Here is a 12,944-nt window from a genome sequence, read left to right as displayed (position 1 = left end):
ATGGCAGGAATGTGCAAAACTTACTTTTTTCTCTCTATCTTCCACTATTTGGACAACGTTTTCAACAATCTCCACCCATCTTTCCTTGTTCAGAACCACCAAGATTTGTCTCCAAACTGAACAGCCTCACTGTCGTAGCTGGCGAGCCCGCTGAGTTACAAGCATCCATAGAAGGAGCCCCGCCTATTTCTGTCCAGTGGCTTAAAGAGAAAGAAGTGATCAGAGAAAGTGAAAACATCAGAATTACATTCGTAGACAATGTTGCAACTCTGCAGTTTGCAAAAGCAGAACCAGCTAATGCTGGGAAGTATATCTGTCAAATCAAGAATGATGGTGGCATGAGGGAGAACATGGCCACACTGACTGTGTTAGGTTGGTACAATATAGTACAATGGTCCCTGATAGAAGATGATGCCAAACACCAAGTTGAGTCACTGGTAGACCCTCCTGTTCTGCATTTCTTCTAGAAGGATATAAATCCTTACCTGTCTGAAAGGTTTAGGAGAGGGGTGTCTGGGTGGCTTAGTCAGTCTTCGGCTCAGGTCATGATCCTAGGGTCCTGGGATCCCTGGACCCTAGCATCATGCTCCCTGTTCAGTGGGGAACCTGCTTCTCCCTCTCCCTCTGCCCATTTCCTGTTCCACCTCTCTCTCACTCTGTCTCTCAAATACATACATACATACATACATACATACATACATAAAACCTTTAAGAATGAAATGAAAGAAAGAAAAAAAAAGCTTTAGGAGAAAGGACCTAATCAATCTTTTCTTCCCCCCTAATCGATCTTTCAAACTCTTTTCTGTTTCTGTGATCCTAACAAAACTTAGCCATTTGTTTCAATGTTTACTTACTGCTTTTCTTGATGGATTAGCCAATATAATCATGACTCACTTTTGTTTAAGCATGAAAGCTGCTGGAAGCCAGCATAGGCAACAAGGAAATTGTTTCCAAAATATGGCAAGAACTCCCAAGATCAAAGTTAAATAGGAAAGACATGCACTTGTACCTTTGGACATTTTAACTTGGCAGCTGTTTGGATAATAGCTTTGAAAACTACTAGCTTTAGCACCTTAAAATAAAGCAAAAATATCAAGTAATTCATAATAACATGAATCCTTTGCATTAGGGTCAAGTGCAAATCAGTACATACTGTGTAATATACACTGATTTGTTTTGGAAGTCAACTAGTGCAGAAAAATATTTCTTAATCCTAACCCCGAATTTCACAATAACATGTAATTGTGGAATCATCTCTCTCTAGGGATGGGAAGAAATACAACCAACCACACCATGGGAAGAAACAGTCTAAGGGGATTTGAGAGTAGGGGCATGGTAAAGGTAACAGACTTTGACAGATGGCTCTCACGCTTTATTTCAGAGCCTGCGGTCATTGTTGAGAAAGCAGGATCCATGACAGTGACTGTGGGAGAAACGTGCACTCTGGAGTGTAAGGTGGCCGGCACTCCTGAACTCTCAGTGGAATGGTACAAGGACGGGAAGCTGTTGACCAGCAGCCAAAAACACAAATTTAGCTTCTACAACAAAATCTCTTCCCTAAAGATACTCTCTGTTGAAAGCCAAGACGCAGGCACATACACCTTCCAGGTTCAAAACAACGTGGGGAAAAGCAGCTGCACTGCTGTGGTTGATGTTTCAGGTCCGTTCAGCTCCATCCCCCTCCCCCCATGGCTTTATGCAAATGCCTTTATCTGCCTTGGTCTCTCAGGGCGCTTCTCTTTCAAACCATGATGATCTCTTGCCTTTCCTCACACAGACCGAATGGTCCCTCCCTCTTTCACGCGGAGACTGAGAGATACTGTTGGGGTGCTGGGTACTTCTTGCATCTTGGAGTGCAAAGTAGCTGGGTCATCTCCCATCTCTGTTGCCTGGTTTCATGAGAAAACGAAGATTGTCAGCGGAGCAAAGTACCAAACCACATTTTCAGATAACGTCTGCACCTTGCAGCTGAATTCCCTGGACTCCTCGGACATGGGCAATTACACGTGTGTGGCTGCTAACACGGCTGGCTCCGATGAATGTCGGGCAGCCTTGGCTGTGCAAGGTCGGTGTTCCCTACGCAAACCGTTTCTTACAGATTCTCCTTTGGGTGCTCATCCAGGCACCCGTTTGTTGCCCATTCAAAAGGGCTCTTCATTTTTGATTCAAAGTTGCAGCTAAATGAGAAGCTTACAGGCTCTATTCCATGTCCTCCATGTCTCTGTAGAACCACCCTCTTTCGTGAAGGAACCTGAACCTCTGGAAACACTACCAGGCAAGAATGTCACCTTCACGAGCGTTATCCGAGGGACCCCTCCCTTCAAGGTTGGCTGGTTCAGAGGTGCCAGAGAACTTGTGAGAGGAGACCGGTGCAACATCTATTTTGAAGACACTGTGGCAGAACTGGAATTATTCAACGTTGACGTCTCTCAGAGTGGGGAATACACTTGTGTGGTTTCTAACAGTGCAGGCCAAACGTCCTGCACAACACGTCTCTTTGTGAAAGGTCTGCTCAATTGCACTTGCCCTTCCTATTTTCTCTACACGGGCATCTTTGCACTCTTCCTGTGTTTAATTGCTGTGCTTTCTCACTCACCAGAACCAGCTACCTTCGTGAAGAAATTAAGCGATCACTCCGTGGAACCAGGGAAGTCCGTAATTCTGGAGGGCACCTACACTGGGACGCTTCCGATTTCAGTGACCTGGAAGAAGGGCGGTTTTAACATAACTCCATCTGAGAGATGCAGCATCGTCACAACAGAGAAAACCTGCATCCTAGAAATTCTGAATAGCACAAAAAGGGATGCAGGACAGTACTCCTGCGAAATTGAAAATGAGGCAGGGAGGGATGTTTGCCAAGCTCTGGTATCTACATTAGGTGTGTTGTCTTACTATTCCCTTGTCAATGATTGGCGTTTATGTGGCACAAAGCATGCTTTGTTTGGTGTTCTTCAATTCCAGTTGCTGACTGTGATCCTTTCTTCTTTAGAACCGCCATATTTTGTTACGGAACTAGAACCTCTGGAGGCATCCGTTGGAGATTCAGTTTCTTTACAATGCCAGGTGGCTGGGACGCCAGAAATTACAGTATCTTGGTACAAAGGAGACACTAAGTTACGACCAACTCCTGAATACAGGACCTATTTTACCAACAATGTGGCCACACTGGTTTTTAATAAAGTGAATATTAATGACAGTGGAGAGTACACATGTAAAGCAGAGAATAGTATAGGAACTGCCTCTTCTAAGACTGTCTTCAGAATTCAAGGTGATGACATGAATTTAGAAATTAAGAAATTTTTTCATCTTAATTCTTTTATCTTTATGGAGAAATTTTTATTCAGGCTACTGATGGCTCAAGTGTCGCTTGTCTTCCTACAGAGCGCCAACTCCCACCTTCCTTTGCAAGACAACTGAAAGACATTGAACAGACTGTTGGGTTGCCGGTTACACTCACTTGTCGATTAAATGGCTCTGCACCCATCCAAGTGTGCTGGTATAGAGATGGGGTACTTTTAAGAGATGATGAGAATCTGCAGACATCATTTGTAGATAATGTGGCAACCTTAAAAATTTTGCAAACTGACTTGAGTCACTCTGGACAGTACTCCTGCTCAGCTTCTAACCCACTTGGAACAGCATCTTCTAGTGCTAGACTGACAGCAAGAGGTTTGTTCCCATATTAATCTTTCCCTTTACAAACCAAACCATGACTTCTTATTCATTGCCAGAGTGGAAATGGCCAATGGGAAAAGTAAAACAAAACACATTGCCTTCTCTTTTCATTTTCCAGAACCTAAGAAATCTCCTTTCTTTGACATCAAGCCTGTATCTATAGATGTCATTGCTGGGGAAAGTGCTGACTTTGAGTGTCATGTTACTGGTGCTCAGCCAATGCGAATCACTTGGTCAAAAGATAACAAAGAGATACGTCCTGGAGGAAATTATACTATCACCTGTGTGGGAAATACTCCCCATCTGAGGATTCTTAAAGTAGGCAAAGGAGACTCTGGTCAATATACTTGCCAAGCAACCAATGATGTTGGCAAAGACACATGCTCAGCTCAACTCAGTGTAAAAGGTATCATTACGTGGCATCTACCAATATCTGTTCTTTCCCACATCTGTGTCTTCTAAAAGTGCCTTTAGTTTTTAAGTGTTTGGGATAAATTGAGTCATGTTAGAATTCACATATTAGTATTGAAAACATTAATCAAAATTCTGTTTGTCTCTGTATTGTTTTCGGAAGTAGTGTTAACTCTAAGTATGGTCCTATCAGATAGTGTTGTCTAGTTGAAATTTGTTAAATATTGTTTCTACTGTCCTCATATTCTTTCTGTTATATGGAGTTCTGATTTATCATTACTAAATTTTGATCAAATACCTCTGTAATACATTAACTTATATGTTTTAGCTTACAAAAATAAACTTAACAATTAAATTCTATATTCAAAGATTATTTAATAGAAAATATAATATTTACCATAAAATTACCAGGAAGTATATTCTTAATAAACCAGTTTAAATATATATTTATGAGATCTTCAACTACCAACACAAGTTGTTTTTTTCCTTTGATCTACTAGAACCTCCCAAGTTTGTTAAGAAACTAGAAGCTTCAAAAGTTGCAAAGCAGGGAGAATCCATCCAACTGGAATGCAAAATAAGTGGTTCCCCAGAAATCAAAGTTGTATGGTTCCGAAATGACAGTGAACTTCACGAAAGTTGGAAGTACAATATGTCATTCGTTAATTCTGTGGCACTGCTTACCATCAATGAAGGCAGCGCTGAGGACAGCGGGGACTATATCTGTGAAGCTCATAATGGTGTTGGTGAGGCCAGCTGCAGCACAGCCCTGACTGTGAAAGGTTAGACACACTAAGCTCCTTCCTTTCTTCTCTGATCAGATTCTTTCTCAGCGGTATCATGAGCTCCAAAATAAAAAAGGTTCACTCTGGGGACTTGCTTGCAATTCTTAAACTAGTTTTTGTGGATTGTTATTTGTTAACATACCATCCTACGGCCATGCCAATCATTCTTAATGATTCTGGATTCTAGAAGATTATTTTTCCTTTTTAGTAAGCAGATGTTCTCATCATTTATCTTCTTTTTTATTCTGGTAGCACCTCCTGTTTTCACCCAGAAGCCTTCTCCAATAGGAGCTCTTAAAGGTTCTGATGTTATCTTACAATGTGAAATTTCGGGAACCCCCCCATTTGAAGTGGTGTGGGTTAAAGATCGAAAGCAAGTTCGGAGCAGCAAGAAATTTAAAATCACTTCAAAAAATTTTGATACAAGTCTTCACATCCTTAATCTGGAAGCCTCCGATGTAGGAGAATATCACTGCAAAGCTACTAATGAGGTGGGAAGCGACACATGTGTTTGCACTGTCAAGTTCAAAGGTTTGTATACATGGTCACAAAAATATGTCTCTTCCTTTCATCTTTTCTTGCTTAACTAATAACTTATGTGGCTGTGATTCTTTTTCTTTCTAACCACAAATTTCTTTCATTAGAACCCCCACGATTTGTGAAAAAGCTAACCGACACCTCAACCCTTATTGGGGATGCTGTTGAGTTACGGGCGGTAGTGGAAGGCTTCCAGCCCATTTCTGTTGTCTGGATGAAAGATAAAGGTGATGTCATCAGAGAGAGTGAAAACACCAGGATTTCATTCATCGATAACGTCGCCACCCTCCAACTTGGAAGTCCCGAAGCATCTGATTCTGGAAAATACGTGTGCCAGATCAAAAATGATGCCGGGATGAGAGAATGTTCAGCGGTCTTGACTGTAGTAGGTTAGTAACAAAATACAACCTGAGAAAAAAATCAAATTGATTGGCCCATGAGCATGATTTGCAAATATTATTCTTACCCCATTATATATTGATTACACTCTCAGTTTGGAAGGTGACTTTATTTTCAATGCATTATACTTCTTCTTTTAGAACCAGCCAGAATCGTAGAGAAACCAGAACCTATGACTGTCACTACAGGAAATCCTTTTGCATTAGAGTGTGTAGTGGCTGGAACACCAGAACTTAACATCAAGTGGTTCAAGGATGGGAGAGAATTATCTGCAGACAGCAGACATCACATTACGTTCATCAACAGAGTGGCTTCAGTTAAAATCCCTTGTGCAGAAATGAGCGACAAGGGGTTATATAGTTTTGAAGTGAAAAACAGTGTTGGTAAAAGCACGTGCTCGGTCTCGGTCCACGTGTCGGGTGAGTGGTATGAGGTCTTTAGGAATCTATCATTTTTCCCTGGGATGGGGGGTGGGGAGAAAAAGGAAGTTTCTCTTGTAAATGGAAAACTACCCTTCTCCACACAGATCGAGTCGTGCCTCCTTCCTTCATCCGCAAGCTGAAGGACACGAACGCCGTCTTGGGGACCTCGGCGGTTCTGGAGTGCCGAGTCTCCGGCTCAGCCCCGATTTCAGTTGGCTGGTTTCAGGACGGAAATGAGCTCATTAGCGGCCCTAAATGCCAGTCCAGCTTTTCAGAAAATGTCTGTACGTTGAATCTGCACTTACTGGAGCCCTCGGACACAGGCATATACACGTGTGTGGCTGCCAACGTGGCTGGTTCTGATGAATGCTCGGCCGTGCTGACTGTGCAAGGTCAGTGTGCAAGGGGCAGGGGTGTGGCCGCCCTCCTGTCTGGGCCATGTGACATGGCACCCGCCTCATGTGGAATTTCTTCATATCTTGTCTTCATTTGCGGTCTTAGCTCCCTTTTCCCGGAGGAGCAAAACTCATCTCACCTGGATTTCTTTCTTTCTCTTGATCTCTTCCTCCCCTGGGCTATCCAGAGCCACCCTCTTTCGAACAAGTACCCGACTCTGTGGAAGTCTTACCTGGAACGAGCCTCATCTTCACCAGCGTCATTAGAGGCACCCCTCCGTTCAAGGTGAAGTGGTTTAAGGGCAGCCGGGAACTGGTGTCAGGGGAGTCGTGCACCATCTCTCTGGAAGATTTTGTGACAGAACTGGAGCTGTTGGAGGTGGAGCCCTCACAGAGCGGAGACTACTCTTGCCTCGTGACCAATGACGCAGGCAGCGCCTCCTGTACCGCGCATCTGTTTGTGAAAGGTTTGCTCTGTTCTCCCCCTCGTGTGTCTCTTAAAATTCCTTTCCAAGTCTTCATTTGAAGATGCACATTTCACCCTCATGTTTCCTCCATACAGAACCGGCCACCTTCGTGAAAAGGTTGGCTGACTTCAGCGTGGAGACAGGCAGCCCCGTTGTTCTGGAGGCCACGTTTACTGGCACACCTCCCATCTCAGTGAACTGGATGAAGAATGAGTTCCCTCTCTCACAGTCTCACAATTGCAGTATTACCATGACAGAGAAATCGACAATCCTGGAAATTACAGAGAGCACTATAGAGGACTACGCGCAGTACAGTTGTCTGATAGAGAACGAGGCCGGGCAAGACATCTGTGAAGCTCTGGTGTCTGTCTTAGGTATGTTTACCTCTTTTTGTTGCTGTCTTTTCCTTCTTTTAAAACCTCCTCTTCAAGTTCACGTGATTGATTGGTTATCATCCTTCGTACCCTAGAACCGCCCTATTTCATTGAACCTCTGCAACACGTAGAAGCAGCCATCGGAGAACCCACGACTTTACAATGTAAAGTGGATGGAACCCCAGAAATTAGAATTTCTTGGTACAAAGAACACACAAAGCTACGATCAGCTCCTGCATATAAAATGCAATTTAAAAATAACATTGCCTCTTTAATAATCAACAAAGTGGACCACAGTGATGTGGGAGAGTATTCATGCAAGGCAGAAAACAGTGTGGGGGCCGTCGCTTCCTCCGCCGTGCTTGTTATCAAAGGTGATGATGGTTTCATTCAACAAGTCGTGCCATGTGCTGATGGCATCATTTTCTTAAAAACATCAAAATTGTAATGGCTTGAAGTATGTCGTGGATGTTGTCTCTCTTGTAAATAAGGATTATCTGTAACTTCTTTACAGAGCGCAAACTTCCACCTTCCTTTGCAAGAAAACTGAAGGATGTTCATGAGACTCTTGGTTTCCCAGTTGCATTTGAATGTCGCATCAATGGCTCAGAACCTCTTCAAGTGTCTTGGTACAAGGATGGGGTGCTTTTGAAAGATGATTCGAATTTGCAGACATCTTTTGTTCATAACGTAGCAACGCTTCAGATTTTGCAAACTGACCAGAGCCACGTTGGTCAGTACAATTGTTCAGCTTCTAATCCTCTTGGAACTGCTTCGTCCAGTGCCAAGCTCATTCTCTCAGGTGAGTATCTTATCACATTACCCTCTTCATTATGAAAGCTTCACTGATGTGGGCCACCGTAAGACTGGTGCCACTTAGTTTCTGCTCCATGGCTGGGAGCATGAAAACTAAAGTCACCATGTTGGTCTTCACCCTTTTCAGAGCATGAAGTGCCTCCTTTCTTTGATCTAAAGCCTGTATCAGTAGATCTTGCTCTTGGAGAAAGTGGTTCTTTTAAATGTCATGTAACTGGAACTGCACCCATCAAAATCACTTGGGCCAAAGATAACCGAGAGATTCGCCCTGGAGGGAACTACAAGATGACTTTGGTTGAAAATACTGCCACACTGACAGTTCTCAAAGTAAGCAAAGGTGATGCCGGGCAGTACACCTGCTACGCAAGCAATGTTGCTGGAAAAGACTCTTGTTCTGCTCACCTGGGTGTACAAGGTACATGTTCTAGTCAAGTAGCAACATCTCTTTTACGTTTTCAGTATCTTGAAATAAAAGAGGAAGGGTGTGCTTGAAAGTTATGTTTAGAACATTGCTCTGGTAATTAGATCGAATGGATCTAGGACCTTCCAAATGGGGCCAAGCTTTAACGTTTTTTATTAAAAAAATACAAAACTGATGAAACATGGACTGAACGTCCATTTTCAAAGGCTAAAGGTAGAGACTAGGGAAATAGCAAACAAAATTTTTTCACGAAATTGCAAGAAAATCTAAGTTTGAAAGAAATCAGCTTAAGACAAAAAAGGAAGTGATCTCAAATGCTTTATTTTGCACACTAGTTTGTAAATTAATGGATTTTGTCACTCTAGAGGACAGCAGATCCCAAACAAGCCCTTCAGGAAGAGTCAGCTTGTGCTCACCTCTCTTTCTCCACTAGCCCCCACTGAAAGAGTTTAGGAAGCCAGAAGGCTGGGACAACATCGATACCCAACCTGGTGGAAGGCAGCCATATCTTTCTGTACCAAGTTCATGGCTGCCATTGTCAGAAATTAAGTCCTTAACTCAGTGAGCTACTGATCTAACCCATTAGAGAATTTTTGAGGGTATTTGTGGTGGTGGTTTATAGGCATCTTGAAATTAAAATAGAATTTTATTTAGCAGTGCATTTACTCTATGACATACTCTTGATCATTTTTATTTCTCTGAGCTTGAATTTTTTGCTTCAGTCATGAAGAAAGCCTTACTCTCCCCAACTGCAAGGGGAAATTATGAGGGTTGAAGAAATAGCTACGTAAGGTCTATAAGAGAAATGGGCATAAATTTTAAGATATCTCACCCAGTTTTGTTATTCTGACTCCTTATGGTACACATCTGGTATCTTTGCAGCCAGAGTAGATCCATCTCCCCTGGTTTACATCCAGGAGACTAGTCAAGCCCCCTTATTCCTTGGAAATTCAGAGTGCTTCCAACAACAGATAGAGCCCCGGGCCTCTGATCTTGCTTTAAAGATATGATTCTTTTGCTGGGAGGAGAAGAACGCCATAGGGATTAGTGTATTTTCCTCCTTCTGTTTGCAATAACATTTGATGCGGGTGCTTACAGAAATGCACACACTTTATTTTAAGAAATTTCTACTTAGATTCAACTTAACCATTCTTAAGGACTCATTATGAACTATTCTTCCTTGAACTACATCACATAAATATGTTTTCCAGAGTTTAAGACCTCTCCGACAGAAGGGTTCCTTTTCTCATGTCATCTGGAGTTATATGTGCTTTTTCCATCCCTTACATTGTTATTTTCCTTCTTGGTCCCATAGAACCACCCAGGTTCATTAAGAAGCTAGAACCTTCAAGAATTGTGAAACAGGATGACTACACAAGATATGAATGTAAAATAGGAGGGTCTCCGGAGATCAAAGTTCTATGGTACAAAGACGAGACTGAAATTCAAGAGAGCAGTAAATTCAGAATGTCATTCCTCGACTCAGTGGCGGTGTTGGAAATGCACAACCTCAGTGTTGAGGACAGTGGGGACTACACGTGTGAGGCCCGAAATGCAGCGGGCAGTGCAAGCAGCAGCACCTCCTTAAAAGTTAAAGGTCAGTTCGTACTCTTCCTTCATGTTTTTCACAGTCGACACCTCTTTAGCTGTCCTCATAGGTCCCTGTTTGACTCTCCAGCAACATCTTCAAATTTTTGAAGGATAGGATCAAAAATTGAAAGTGATGTTTTCTATCTCTGTGTTGGAATAGAAAGCTGATTCTTATTTGAAACTCTATACTTACAGAATACATCCTGATTTTCCTGTCTTTTCTAATTCAATTACCTTCCAATTGTAGAACCACCCATTTTCCACAAAAAGCCTCATCCCATTGAGACGCTCAAAGGAGCTGATGTCCATCTTGAATGTGAGCTTCAGGGTACTCCCCCATTTCAAATTTCTTGGCATAAAGATAAGAGAGAACTTCGAAGTGGCAAGAAGTACAAGATCATGTCTGAGAACTACCTGACGAGTATTCACATCCTAAATGTCGATGCTGCTGACATGGGGGATTACCAGTGCAAAGCCACCAATGATGTGGGGAGTGACACTTGTGTCAGTTCTATCACTCTGAAAGGTTAGAACGGCCTCAGTCTTTTCTGTCTTCCATTTCCCTTCTAATTTCCTTCCCTCTAATTTTAATGTTCTGTTTGCTTCCTAGTGATTGCCCAGTCCTTTATCACCCCTGTGTCTTCTACTTTCCCTTTATTCTCTTCCAAATCCTTTGATGTTTAGTGTGCATCTCATATCCGAATCCTACCAAGGATCATTTGAGATGGTTTTTCCAGTGGGTTGCATTGAACTCAGAAAGCTTGGAAGAGACAAGACATTTGATTCTTTTGGCTTAATATAAACTGTAACATGTCCCTGCTCCCACTCACCAAAAATAACCTCTTATTTAAGAAATGGAAACAATGTATTGTCACTAGTGGAATTCCTAGCATTGCATAACTTGAGGGAGGTCTACTAGCCCCACACATTTTAAATGATTTGTCTCTTTTTTGTCAGCACCACCAAGATTTGTGAAGAAGCTCAGTGATGTTTCTACCATCATTGGGGAAGAAGTTCAGCTGCAGGCTACTGTTGAAGGCGCCGAGCCAATATCAGTGGTGTGGTTCAAAGATAAAGGGGAGATTGTTAGAGAGAGTGACAACATATGGGTTTCTTATTCAGAAAACATAGCAACCCTACAGTTTGCAAGAGCAGAAACAGTCAATGCTGGGAAGTACACCTGTCAGATCAAAAATGATGCCGGAATGCAAGAATGCTTTGCCACGCTATCTGTTCTCGGTCAGTATGAGTGGAATGGAACGTTACCATGAACAAGAAGCACACACTTACTAGTATCTGCCTTGTCTTTTCTTCTCTTTTTTCTTTTTTCTTTCCTTTTCTTTTCTTTTTTTTTTCAGTGTTCCAAAATTCATTGTTTATGCACCACACCCAGTGCTCCATGCAATATGTGCCCTCCTTAATACCCACCACCAGGCTCACCCATCCCCCCACCCCCTTCTAGTATCTATGTTTTCTCTAGCTTTTCAGTTTGAATGTAAATGTTGAAGGTAATTTATATCTCATTCCAGAACCTGCAGCGATCGTGGAAAAGCCAGAGTCCGTAAGGGTCACCACAGGGGACACCTGTACCTTGGAGTGCACAGTCACAGGCACACCTGAACTCAGTACCAGATGGTTTAAGGATGGAAAAGAACTGACAAGTGACAGCAAATACAAAATAAGCTTCTTCAACAAAGTGTCTGGCCTTAAGATTATCAACGTGGCACCTAGTGACAGTGGCATATACAGTTTCGAGGTGCAAAACCCTGTTGGCAAAGACAGCTGTACAGCTTCAATTCAAGTTTCAGGTTGGTCGGTGGGGCTTTTATCTCACTGTTATCATAACGTAATTCCTGATTTACATATATGTGTGTGGGATGCTCTGTCTTCTACAGCGGGACATTAGTAAGTTAGATCCCTTTCTCCGGGGGAAATTTCCACAATTCAGAGTGGTAGGAGTAAAACTGAACCCCCGGACAAGGATCAGGTGGTCTTTAACCCTCTCTTATACTGGGATAATTTACCATATAATGATTCACAGTGATGAGAGACCAAAAGCCCTCTCCTGTCAGCTAGCACATCTTGCCCATTGATTCTTGAGGTTTTCAGCTGTGTGAACCCAGAGGGAATTATTTGATATCCTTGTAAGAAAGCCTAGTGGATATAGGTGTATTCCATCAAAAAGACAATAATTCTCTTCTCAAATCGTTTTATAACTGATGTCCCTTGATTGTTTGATTTTTATCCCATTCAGACCGGGTTGTTCCTCCTTCATTCACGAGAAAATTGAAAGAGACAAAGGGTCTGTCTGGCTCCTCAGTTGTCATGGAGTGCAAAGTCTATGGGTCACCGCCCATCTCTGTCTCCTGGTTCCATGAAGGAAACGAGATCAGCAGTGGACGGAAATACCAGACCACCCTGACAGACAACACTTGTGCTTTAACTGTGAACATGCTAGAAGAATCAGATGCCGGTGACTACACGTGTGTAGCTACTAACGTGGCTGGTTCTGATGAATGCCGTGCTCCTTTGACCGTGAGAGGTCAGTTCAAACAACAGGAAAATGGAACTGCATTTCATAACATATTAAGCAAGATTATCATCAAAATTCAAAAATATTAAATTGCTCTTGGTATGTGATTTTTTGTTTAG

The 12,944-nt window shown here is 42.5% G+C and overlaps 1 protein-coding gene across 1 annotated transcript in view; it reads left to right on the top strand.

Annotated features, from left to right (window-relative positions):
• The window catches only part of TTN (titin), a 274,226-nt gene that overhangs the window by 81,686 nt on the left and 179,596 nt on the right, over positions 1–12,944 (top strand). The window contains exons 69-91 of the mRNA XM_032356075.1: positions 94–372; positions 1,382–1,660; positions 1,778–2,065; positions 2,228–2,506; positions 2,600–2,878; positions 2,990–3,268; positions 3,382–3,669; positions 3,794–4,081; positions 4,587–4,868; positions 5,124–5,402; positions 5,516–5,797; positions 5,948–6,226; positions 6,334–6,621; positions 6,813–7,091; positions 7,187–7,465; positions 7,561–7,839; positions 7,980–8,267; positions 8,409–8,696; positions 10,018–10,299; positions 10,540–10,818; positions 11,250–11,531; positions 11,822–12,100; positions 12,547–12,834. Coding sequence (XP_032211966.1) covers positions 94–372; positions 1,382–1,660; positions 1,778–2,065; positions 2,228–2,506; positions 2,600–2,878; positions 2,990–3,268; positions 3,382–3,669; positions 3,794–4,081; positions 4,587–4,868; positions 5,124–5,402; positions 5,516–5,797; positions 5,948–6,226; positions 6,334–6,621; positions 6,813–7,091; positions 7,187–7,465; positions 7,561–7,839; positions 7,980–8,267; positions 8,409–8,696; positions 10,018–10,299; positions 10,540–10,818; positions 11,250–11,531; positions 11,822–12,100; positions 12,547–12,834 — 6,492 coding nt within the window. The remainder of the gene's footprint in view (positions 1–93; positions 373–1,381; positions 1,661–1,777; positions 2,066–2,227; positions 2,507–2,599; positions 2,879–2,989; positions 3,269–3,381; positions 3,670–3,793; positions 4,082–4,586; positions 4,869–5,123; positions 5,403–5,515; positions 5,798–5,947; positions 6,227–6,333; positions 6,622–6,812; positions 7,092–7,186; positions 7,466–7,560; positions 7,840–7,979; positions 8,268–8,408; positions 8,697–10,017; positions 10,300–10,539; positions 10,819–11,249; positions 11,532–11,821; positions 12,101–12,546; positions 12,835–12,944) is intronic.

This window comes from Mustela erminea, chromosome 8 (assembly GCF_009829155.1).
Source record: "Mustela erminea isolate mMusErm1 chromosome 8, mMusErm1.Pri, whole genome shotgun sequence".
Classification (NCBI taxonomy): Eukaryota; Metazoa; Chordata; class Mammalia; order Carnivora; family Mustelidae; genus Mustela; species Mustela erminea.
The sequence above is the reverse complement of the archived record's forward strand: the minus strand, read 5'-3'. Positions and strand labels throughout refer to the sequence as shown.